Source organism: Phasianus colchicus, chromosome 3 (genome assembly GCF_987193195.1).
Source record: "Phasianus colchicus chromosome 3, bPhaCol1.hap1.1, whole genome shotgun sequence".
Classification (NCBI taxonomy): domain Eukaryota; kingdom Metazoa; phylum Chordata; class Aves; order Galliformes; family Phasianidae; genus Phasianus; species Phasianus colchicus.
This window is the reverse complement of record NC_143438.1, coordinates 41,766,714-41,778,960: the sequence shown is the minus strand read 5'-3', so window position 1 is coordinate 41,778,960 and position 12,247 is coordinate 41,766,714. Positions and strand designations below refer to the sequence as shown.

At 32.5% G+C, this 12,247-nt stretch overlaps 1 protein-coding gene across 1 annotated transcript in view; it reads left to right on the top strand.

The window, feature by feature from the left end:
- The window catches only part of CDH7 (cadherin 7), a 77,031-nt gene extending 69,525 nt beyond the window's left edge, over positions 1-7,506 (top strand). Inside the window, exon 12 of the mRNA XM_031589013.2 lies at positions 5,062-7,506. Coding sequence (XP_031444873.1) covers positions 5,062-5,555 — 494 coding nt within the window. The 3' untranslated portion in view covers positions 5,556-7,506. The remainder of the gene's footprint in view (positions 1-5,061) is intronic.
- Positions 7,507-12,247: the final 4,741 nt, after the last annotated feature.

Here is a 12,247-nt window from a genome sequence, read left to right as displayed (position 1 = left end):
GACCTAAATTTAAGAAGAAATGGAACTGAATTTTTTCAACAATTTTAAAATGAGTTTTTTCTTACAGTATTTCTAGGTCATCTGTATTCCCAAATGAACTTTATTTGCACATACAGGTTAATGGCACAATTCTAAAAGATAGATACACAGTGCTACACTCTTCTGTCAAATGACATTGACATCAGTGGAAAATCGTCCATTGAAAACATCAGTTAAATGCACTTACATATTCTGTAACAACAGGAATGCATTTAATTGCAAACTAGAATGTCACTATTTCTGCTAATATATATATATGAAAAAAAGAATTTCTGAAAAATGAATAAGAAACTATCACAGCTAAAAGTCAGGTTGGCCTGTGCATGTGCTTTTCAGAAATAGGAGTCTTATGTGTTAAAGAAGAGTATTCACTGGAGATACAGCACATTATCGGGTAATAATAACTTTCTTTTTCTACTCAGTATACCAGGCTTTAAACACAACCAGTAAATTAACCTAAGCTTTTATTCCAGTCACCTCTAGATTGTGTCAAACAAGCATTTGGTAAAGAACTGGATTTTGAATAATGGGCTGTGCACTGAAGAGGAATATGGCAGATGACTGCCTTGCCATTGTTTAGTTGTCAAGGAATTGGACTTTCAAATTTATCTATATGAATGTGTCACCATTGTTTATCCAAGTAGGCATTTCAACGTACTCTGTTTCCATTCTAAGCTACTCTTTTGGGGTACAGTTCAAAGTTGCAGGCACAGTTTACGCTGTGTTTGTATGTTAATCCTGGCTTTGACTCCTGCAATTTGGTGTTAGATCCTGAAGGTTTTGTTCCCAGCCAGGTTTCAGTATTCACAGGTAAGAGATGCCTAAGGATCATGCTTATGTTAAAAAGTGTTTTGTATAAAATATATGCATAAAATCATACACACACACACAAATAATGTTCAGTTGTAGATAACCCAATTGTATTCAAGACGTTAAAGATTTTCTTTGTATTTAAGCAATAGGAAGCTAGGTTGACATAATTCTCTTTCATGATTTTAACCTTCCATACTTCTGAATATAATCCATTCCTTTAATTTTCTGACTTTCCTTAGAAGTAGTAAAGAAAATCTCCTGTTTTTTTGGCATTAGACTTTATAAGTTAATAATACATTGATTAAATTTCAAAATATATATATTTAAATTGTTATTTTTTTCCAGTTGACAGACAGATATGTTATTCTCATGGCACTTAACAGAACCTAATTAAATCACATATCTAATTGTGTAATTCTTAAGCAGGAAGAAACAGTCCAGGTCATAAGGAACTTACTCTTTAAATGAATAAAATGGGTAAAGAATGGAACAGTTTAATATGTATGTCTCTTTGTCTTACAGTTGGAGAACTGATAAATCAATAACTGTTTCAATCTGGAGGTAATTTGAATTAAGTCATGTAAAAGATGGCTGAATATGCAGTGCAGAACTTGTTTTCTGAAGATGATACACCTTACTAAGGTCAACAAGTCTGGGCAATCAGGAGCCACAGTTGCTTTGCAAATAGCAATCCAAATTGATTCAGCAACTGCTATACATGAAGCTTATTAACTGGGAATTAAATACGGATTTCCTAAGCCATGGCCTCTTCTTTCCTAGATCTCATCTGACTGTATTAGTAACTGCAATATATAATTAAATAGGTTATTAGTGTGGTGGTTAGATGAGTAAAATATTTTTGTCTTTGGCTTTACGACTCATGATACAGCTAAGGCATGTGAACACTGTGCATGTTCACTTGCAGCTGTGGTGGCTTATTGTTATAGTGAATGCCAGACTAGATGTGTAGTGTGTACGGGGCCTTATAATGCTTGTGATTTAGGTCTATCACTTTCTGTACAGCTCTGCATGTAGGCGTCTTCAGGTTGTATCAGAGCTATTACATCTTCTTTATAATTATGCTGCAGTTTCCTTAAGTACAAAGGACAGAAACAGAGAAGTATGCATGGGTAACGTAAACCCAATTTTTCACTAGATCACACTAAATTGGAAACTTCAAAATTGTTCCATTAAACAACTTGCAAGATGTCAAAGCAAAAATCTCTTCCTTCATTCAATATTATTTTAAAAACTGATCTAGCTTAACTGACACTATCGATGCTATGATTACAGTTGTGCAAACACAAAAATAAAATTACATTTGGTCACATAAAGGCAAATGACAAGTTTTCTTGACTGTTTTACCAGTTAAACAAAATCAACATTTTTTACCAGTTCAGGTAAATCAGACAAAAAAAGTTAGTTTAGATGTATATCAATTAGTTCTAGTTATTCAGTCTTAATCCTTAGTTACCTCTAATATCGGTTATCAATTTATTTGTCAAACCACACACAAAGTCCTGGCATCTCTTTAGAATCCATTCAGTGTGTTAGTATAGAGTGAAAGGCAATACACATGTCCCTAGAACATTTCTCCTATGTTTTATTTTTTCTCTGAAGAGCCTAAAATCATTTTTTTCTAGATGTTCAGCCAGTCACTAATTACTGTCTTACCTCTGCTTTGCAATAAATATAGGAGAAAAATCCATCACTTTGTGAGAAATTGATCAGTTTTAAAATAATTTTCACCTGATTTAGATATAGGTAAAATTTGTTTTGTATTTCTATTCATCTCTGCAGTTGCTACAACTAAAAACTTTGTTCATTGAGAGGTTAAACATTATTGTTCATAGTTGTCAGAAGGACTAGAAATTAATAATCTCATAAAGCCATCTGAATGCTAAAAGATTTAACCTCTAGAAGGACTCCAGGTTTCTCTTGGCTTCAAGCAAGTGTGTGATGTACAAGGAATACTGCATAAAACATTCATTGCATCTTGATTTTTATTGCACCTTCAGGCGGACTTGCCTACAGGGCTTCATATTTTTTCACTTATTAACAGTTATTTAACTTTCAAAATGAACACTGTTAAGGATGACTGTAGTCGAAAAACATTTACACTTGATTAAAGAAAATGATTATCTGCTTACATACACGGCAATAATAATTGTAGCAGTAAATATTAAAAATACTCAAAAATATGTTGATAGCAATTTTGACTTAAATGTGTATTAGCGCTGTCAGCAAACTAATTTGTCTTTCACTTAAAAATATCTTTTATAATAGGAAAAAACTGAAAGAGTGCAGTGCAACTGTTTTCTGATAACTTTGATATGAGGATAATACTGCTATCTGTTATATCTACTACTCAATTTTTATTTTGCAAATATCAGAATATTTTGAAATTTCATAAAAAGCACTTTAAAGGTCAAAGTCCTACATTTTCAAACTGCTTATGTAAATGTTATTGAAACAAAGTGCCCTAAACCAGTGGTGTATGAATTCAATAGACAAGACAGGATTCAGGGAGATGCCAAGAGGCTAAAAGTGAAAGAGCCTGGATTGATACTGCTTTTAAAAATTCTTGCATTAAAAGAAACGCTTTCAAGAGTGTCCTATATTATATAAGGGTTGCTCTGAAAGTAAAGCCTCCTATGTTATGATGTTGGCCCACAACATCAGAAGTGGATGTTGGTTGTATGACAGTAAAGGTTGAATCTTCCCACCAATATTTCATTACATTTTGTTGCCATGTGACAGATGGCAGCAGAAGGGCGTTCTGATAGAATGGCATCTGACATGGAAGTGCATATAAAGAAAAGATGTGTCACTGAATTCCTCCATGTGGAAAAAACAGCACCCATGGATATTCATAAATGCTTGCTGAACATTTATGGAGACTAAAAAGTGAATAAGAGCACAGTGAGGTGATGGGTGGTGCGGTTCATCTGTTGTTGTTTCCGTGGAACTAAATAAGAGGTATTACTTTCAGAGCAACCTATGTACAATTTATAGAGGATGCTTTTGAGACTGCCAAGAGAAATTAATATTTGATTTTATCTAAACGAGGTTTTTATTTTCCACAAGTTTATGAAGCATTTAGTAGTCATATCAAAGTACTCAAAGAATAGATGTAAAAACTAAGATATGTGAATGCATATAGCAATATATTCTTAAGTTTAAAAATAAGCAGTAAATCTGAATGGATCAATTGAATGTGGAATTATGCTTAGTGTTGGAGTTACTAATATTTTTACAATCATAGCAATGCCTTCTCTTTTCTAGAAGTATCATTATCTCAACAAATGTTATCCTGATGCTACAAGATAATATTGTTTTGTAGGAAGATGATTCATGTCCTACATATGGGTGAAATATACTGGCTTCCAGGTTTTGTGTACCATTAATGACTCTTCTTTACCAAATCTGTGCTTGAAAAAGGGAAATCTTGACTTTGTTTCTCACAGTATTTTTGGGTGTCACCATAGTTTAACATTAACTTCTGAGCTAAAGGAAATATTAAAGAGTAGAATTAAAAATAATCACCTTTTCTTATGCTAGCTGATCCAGTAAAATCCAGTGCTGACAGTTCTCGTTAGAAATAATTCATATACCTGAAGTACAGTGCTTTGGACTTAAAAGGAAAGTACAGTCTTACCTAAAGATTCTTTTAATTTATGTCTGTAAAAGTCTTAAGTTACACATGACTTAACATGGCTTTTATTTTGGGGTGTTTTGTTGTTTGTTTGTTTGTTTTTTTCTCCCAGAAGAGAAAGAGATTGGCCATATACTTTAATTCAGGCACTTCCCAAAGTGTGGTTGTTTAATTCTATTCAGTTACTTTATGAATGTGCTTTTACTGCTTAGGCAATTAAGAGTACAAGAAAAGGTCCCTTTTTTATGTCATGGCTGTGAGATTGTATACTGAGACTGAATCAGTCCTGAAATTTATGTTTAGCAGATAATGTAGGATATAGAAGTAGAAATGAAGACATTAATTCAGATTGGCTTTGGAAATAAATTCTTTAACAAGTGAAAAGCTCATGGTTTAAAAGCCACTTTAGAATCTGCTAGATTTTAAGTCTAACTACATAAATTGTCTGCAATTTCCTTGTGTCTTTACCATATAAATTAATGAGTGCTTCCACCCCTATGAAAAATATGAGCAGACTTTAACATTTCTAAAGCTTCAATCTTTTTGCATTCCAGTTCTTGTCTTGCTGATTGTCACCATGAGGCGACGGAAAAAAGAGCCCCTCATTTTTGATGAAGAGAGAGATATCAGAGAAAATATTGTCAGATATGATGATGAGGGTGGTGGAGAAGAAGACACTGAAGCTTTTGACATGGCTGCCTTAAGAAACCTCAACATCATCCGAGACACCAAGACCAGGAGGGATGTGACACCTGAGATTCAGTTCTTGAGCAGACCGACTTTTAAAAGCATCCCAGATAATGTAATTTTTAGGGAATTTATCTGGGAGAGACTAAAAGAAGCTGACGTGGACCCTTGTGCACCACCCTATGATTCCCTGCAGACATATGCATTTGAGGGGAATGGCTCGGTGGCAGAGTCACTCAGCTCATTAGATTCAATAAGCTCAAACTCTGACCAGAACTATGATTACCTCAGTGACTGGGGCCCTCGCTTTAAAAGGCTTGCAGATATGTATGGAAGTGGTCCAGACTGTTTATACTCATAGCCTTGGAATCTTTCTCTGAAAATGCACTGAGAAATACTAAAACAAAATATCTCAACCTTACAGACAGAAGAAAGTTGTAAATACTTCTCCATTTTTAATTTTTTAGGTTCTTTTTTTGCCTTGGTGGAGCATACCCGCATTAGACTTGTCCTAGAGACTGCACTGACCACAAAGTATATAAGCATTTGATATCATTTTTAATAAAATGAAATGCTCAGACACATTCAAATTGATAGCAACCCTTACAAACCTGCAGAGGCAACTCACTTTCAAGAGTCTATGCACTGTGACCTCAATGAGTCAATTACACTCTGCAGATGCCTTCACAGTATTGCTATGTCTAGAACACAAAGTTGATGGTAGATGTATTAAAAGCAGGAATTGTTTTTTTAAATTACATATTCCAGTACAGTACAATATACAGGATTTGCAAATGAAAACTTTCTAGCAAATTTTCATTACAATGTTGTATACAGCTTCCTAAGCTAAAAGCAGAAGACAGACATGAAAAGAAACAAAAATGCTGATCATTTTTGTTTGTCCCTGTTTTTTTTTCGAATCAATTTAGTGGGAAATCTCCATAAATTTTGGGGTAGATTTATGAAAAATAAAATTGCAATTTATTTTAAGAAATTCCAAATTTGTCATCAACATACTGGAGTATTTTATAAACCACATAAAATGAGAAATATGGAGGGATGTCCTTAAGGTTGAAAAGTTTTGTGATGCTTATGTAGGTATATTTAAGGTGTTGCTATCTATTTGTTATTTTTTATTATCTCTTCTGATTTGTACAGGAGAATTTATCCTTTTTTATTATTATTTGACATAAAGCATTATATTTATTTTGGAGCTCTAATCTCCACTAAATCCAGGTCCATTTGACTGCCTCACAGTATTAGACTTGTCAGAACATGCTGATTTTTCTCCAGTCTCAGATAAATGTAGGAAATGAAGCATGGAAATGGAGAAATTACAGTAAAGAAATTGAGCCCACCATTCATCTCTCAGAAAGGAGAGCAGCTACAAGGACATGCAGTTGTTCTTCTGAGCCATTACAAAGTCTGAAACATTTAAATAAAATATTTGTATCTTGCATTTTTGGAAAGAAGACTACAGAGGTTGCTGGGAGTGTTATTAAAGCAAGATTTAATTTGAAGGTCAAACATCCTAAATGCTTCAAAGACTGCTTTTCTCCCTCCGTTTATCTTTTGCTGCTGATGAATCACAGTAAAAGACTTTTAAATTTCTTTCTTATGTTAAGCAATGTAATACTATTAACTCCAGAAGCCACCTTTAGATCTTTCTGCACACATGTATTTTCCCCAAAAGTGTTGTCTCAGTACACATAATTTCTACACTGTTTCAGGAGTGCCAAAACAGAAGAATAACTGCTGTTGGTTAAAATACTGTATCATTTTAAGTAGGATTTCTTAGAATAAGATAACTTTTTTATGATTCTGACTATTTATACTTCATCTTTCATGATTTATTATTAGATAATAAGGCATATATACCAGTAAACTAGTGTTTTTAAGTATTCTTTCAGATTGTTTTGTTTTAGGTAATCTGTAGATGAATTCCTAAGTTAGACTCTGCTCCTGCAAAATCTTTCGCTTATACCTAACTTGCAATGATTTGACTTGCCAGCAATTACTGAGAGGTATTCAGAACTGTTTGTAGAATTTTATTTGTGAACAGGAGGTACTCCTCAAAGAATGATGCTCACTCTAAAAGTAATTCTTTCTGAGAGAAAGATTATTGTACTAAAATTCTGATATATGAGTGACACAAGGCTGGGAAAAGGGAAATCAAGGTTTTGGAATTTTTGTATCCCAGCAGTATCAGTTAACTATGTGAAAATGGCCTTCAGCTTCATCAGAGAAAAGCAAAATAATTTTAATAATCTGCAACGTAGATATTTAATTTTGAATTACATTTTGGTAGACAATCATTGATTCACACAATTCAGTAGATTTGCTTTTAGTTGTACTAAATATATATATATATATATATATACGTATATATATATGACAGATTTTGTAATGGAACTGAAAGATATTGCCCATGACTTTTCGTCATATGTGTAAGATTTTTCAATAAAAAATAACAAAGAAACAAAAAAAAAAAAAAAGAAAAAAAAGAAAAAAATGGAGAGTGATCCATGTGTTTGTAGTTCAATGAGAATGAGATATAGTTAAGCAAACAGTAACTCAGCAAGGTTTGAAAAGAACAATTTTAATTCTTCTTTTTGTTTGTGGGAAGATAATTCCTTAATCTGGAAGTCAGCAAGTCAGCAATGATGATTTTAGCATACAGCACTCAAAGGAGACTTAAATCTGGTTTAGAGTAAGCAACCCAATTCTCTTACTTTTCTACTTTATATGCCTGGAGAGGGAAAAACAACAACAACAGCAACAGCAACAATAACAACATCAAAAAATAAACAATGAAAAGAAAAAGGTCCTTTGTTATGAAACTAATTTATTTTTGTGTATGTATGTGATTTCTGTGGGAAAAAAATATGTTTCTGTCTATTTAACACTTTCCAAACTCATTATTATATTTGTTTACTGTTGCACAGTTCTAAAGTAATCCAGCATTTTATTACTTTTTTTTTTTTTTTTTACATTAAGTATGCTTACCTATTAACATATTATTGCAGTAAGAGAGAAAGAGAAATTCCACATATTTGGTGACAGATGTTACTATACTACATACATATGGTATACAAAATACATTCACTACATACTGCTCTCTGTAACTTAACTCATATATGGATTTTCATGGATCATATTCTGATTCAAATTCGTCTTTTACTGTTATTTGTGATAGATAGTGTGAGGTTATAAATTATATTTTACTGAACAAATAATGGAAAATATAAGAAATACATTTTCTATCCAAGAAAAATTTCAGAATTATTGAGCTAATTAATTAGAAAAGCTGTTTTAAAAGAATTTCCATTTTATTTATTACCTGATCTTTCTAAAAATTCCAGTATGACCTACAGGTCACAATTCCTACTTAAAAACCTCTCAAACTTTGCATCAACTTCTAACATATAGTGAAATGCCATCATCTGTTTCCTTCTCCTTTATAACAACTGAAAAGTCTTTTTTAAACTGAGATTTCAAAGCCCCTTTAAAAGTTTATGTCTTTAAGAGAGCTACTAAAAATATTACACTGTGAAGATTTAAGGCAAGACAGCTTTGACCTGTGTAAAACCTATGAAATCCAAAAGAGCTACATTGTTGTAGGCAGTGGACATTCTGATCTACATATATTTTTTATTTAAAAGAATGAATTTATTAAATTTAGTATATTTACTGTATTAAGTTATATTCCCATCCATCTATAACACAGGGTCTTCCTGAGTCTAATAATTTCTGTGGCTGGGCTGATACAATCACTGCAGGATTTGAGAAATTTCAAGATAATTATATGAAAATTCCCATTCTCCAAAGTATTCAAAAATAATGTGTTATTGATTCTTATTTGCATGTTGTTCTTTACATTGTTTTGAAAGGCAGGTGTGACTGTCATTCATAGAAATTTCTCTTAAAATTCAAGATGTCCTTATTATTATTTTATCCTATTAACTCTACATGCATCAGCATACATCAATAACAAAATATTTCCCATCCTTCTTTTTTTCTTTTTCTTTCTTCTTCTCCTTTCCCTTGCCTCCCCTCTTCTCTCAGTAGTGTTTACACACTTAGCTTAGATTTTAGAATTGTTGAGGTTCTTTACTGAGCAATTTCAGCGTAATTAATTATAATATATTCTTGAGGCATGGAAAAAGAAGGAAAACTTACAAATAGTAAAACATCATGAATTCAAAATGTCTCTATGTGCTCTGACTTTTAATAATATATTTTCCTGTCATCAAGACCAGCTACTCATTTATGAACATGTATGACATCTAGCCAGGTATTATAGACCATTTAAGTCTGACAAGAATGATCAGTCTGAATTTTAATGTCCTCATAGTAACTTAATCATCAAAACATCCTTTATTATTATCACACTGTCAAAATTACATGAAGTGTTTACTGATTCACCTAGATGATATGTGAAATCCTGATCATGTTGAAGTATCAACAAGATGACTTTCAAGAGGCATCAAGATTTATACATTGTTAGGAGAGACTGATAAACGACCACTGACAGAATCAAAGCAAGACTGCCAAATTGATCAGGATGCTCTTTCTTTTTGCACAATCTCTTATTGTTCTTTCCTTTTCTAAGAGCTGTAATCCCCTTCTTTTTATGGTATGGTAATACAAATATCTTGGTAAAATATCTTTTAATAGTATAAGCTATTTTCTACCAGCTTGGTATAACCTTCCTGAAGCAAACAGTACCCTTGCTGACAAAGTTCATTTCTGATACCTGTGCACATGTTAAATATAGCTCTTCCTCCCTATAAAAAAGGACATATAGAATTTTCATGCTACCAAAATCAAATTATGACACTTCATTTTTAAAATGACTTTGTGACCATCTGTATCTTTATTTATGTCAACTACAGGTACAACCAAGATTTTCCTGTTCCGCAGTCTGTTGCTTTGCTGTTTCTTGAGATTTTACTTACAAGAAAGGAAAGGTAGAAATAAAAAAGACAGAAATTAAGAGCACCTGGTATTTGTATTGTTTCATACATGACCTAATGATGTGAAAAATACCATTTTACCAGATGCTACTGAAATATAATTTCCTCCGAGGTAATAATGTTTCCATAAAGTGGAAAAATATCTTCCAACATTCTAAAGTACTTGGCCTAGTCTCATCAGAAAGATTAAAAATGTAAGTGGCAAGCTTAGTATGTAGCTTGCCATTCCTCAAAAGGTTTTTTTCTGTGTTTGTGTGTGATGAACCCCTGAATGGAAATCTCATATGACATCTAATCTACTGATGTGGTTACCATTTCTATGTGTGATATAGTCTATGTCTGAATATCTGTTCATATGTTAATTTCTAGTAGATTTCTAGTAGATTTTTATTGTGACATATTGAATACAACTACAGGGATGAGAAAGTACTATATATTTGCTACCAAGGACAATGTGAAGATTCAAGCAGTGAAAAAAAATGACTTCTTTTAAACAGTTTAGTTAAACATTTTGTGTCCCCATTTCTCTTCCTTTCTCCTCTTCTGTCCTCTGTCTCCTCAAAGATAATGTATGACACTTAAGCTTTTGCTAATATATCATTTTGCTGTTTTCGGTACACATTCATTATCTTTTGTAGTAGTCACACATAGAAGGTAAAAGGAGAACAAGCTAGCGTCAAAGTCAAAGCTCAAGAATTTGGAAAAAGATTTAATAGATTCCTATTCTTTACTGCTATATGACCTTGAAAAATTGCTTCAAGGTAGAACTATGATTTGTCTTTCACTGTAACTTATTACATGATAGCAAAATAAAATAATATGAAAAATTGATACCTAGAAACAGCTGATCATGAGAAATAGATTAATATATTATGTATGAAATCAAGATTTTTTTTTACTGTGGCTTAACACAGGTCAATATACTTTATTAGTACTCTAACATTAACACAGAACATGTTGGCTTATGCACAAAAAAATTTCATGAAATAATTTCCATTCAAATAACTACAATGAAAATCTAGGGCTATTTCAACATTCAAAAGATACAGTTTCTTGGAAATAAAAAGATATAACAAAAAAAATCAGATTTTTTGTCTTTATGGGTAGATAGATAGATAGATAGATAGATAGACAGACAGACAGAAAAGAGAGGAAGGAAACCTTTTAGCATTTAACATCTATTGTGAATGTGTATGTAAATACAACAGAACAACTGAAAGCAAGAGAGATACAGAGGAAGCATCCTTCAGAGACACAGACTTTACTCAAGCTCATCTTGGCATTTATCACCATTTGCTAAAAATTGCTTTATTCAGGTGTGGCCTCTGTGTTCTACAAAACCCAAAAATTCAAAAACCTGAATAGATTTCTTGTCTTCACTAATGAAGAGATGCCTCTGAAGCTTATCTACCACGTGCATCAGGAATCACTGTCCTGTTGTAAGTGAAAAGGAGGCAGCTTAGGTAAGCTATAATCAGCTCTAGCACCAAAATAGGTTTTGCTCAGTCACTTTTTTATTTGATGGTGAATGAAATTGATATAAGTTAATATGAAAAACAAAAATTGGTACACTGGTAATTTTAAACTTGATCAAAATCTCTGACAGTGGTTTATGTGAAATAATTTGCAAGATTTGGACCCCTAAACCTGAAGTGTTAATTTTTTTTTGCTAACAGTGACTTGAAAAAAATGCTAATGCTGTGATACTGAAATAATTTTGTAGTCTATTTTGCTCTATTTAGAACCTCACAGAACATGTTTCTCACTGTTTGCTTTTAACATGCTTAAAAAGAAAAAAAAAAAGTCAACAAAGGGCATTGAAGATAAGATCAAAGAATTCAAAGATGTCTTTTCCTAATTACAACAGTTATTGGGATACTTTATTTGTCATCCAATAATTGGTGCAATATGTTGACAATAACTTTCTACTAGAAAGATAGTGAATCAACCCAGAGAACAGGATATCTCTCAGTAAATAAGGCTACAGTTAACTCTTCAAAGGTATTTAGGTTCATGATCCAGCGTACAGCAACTAAACACATCTAAAGTCTAGAAGGGCTGTCCCCACATATTCTAA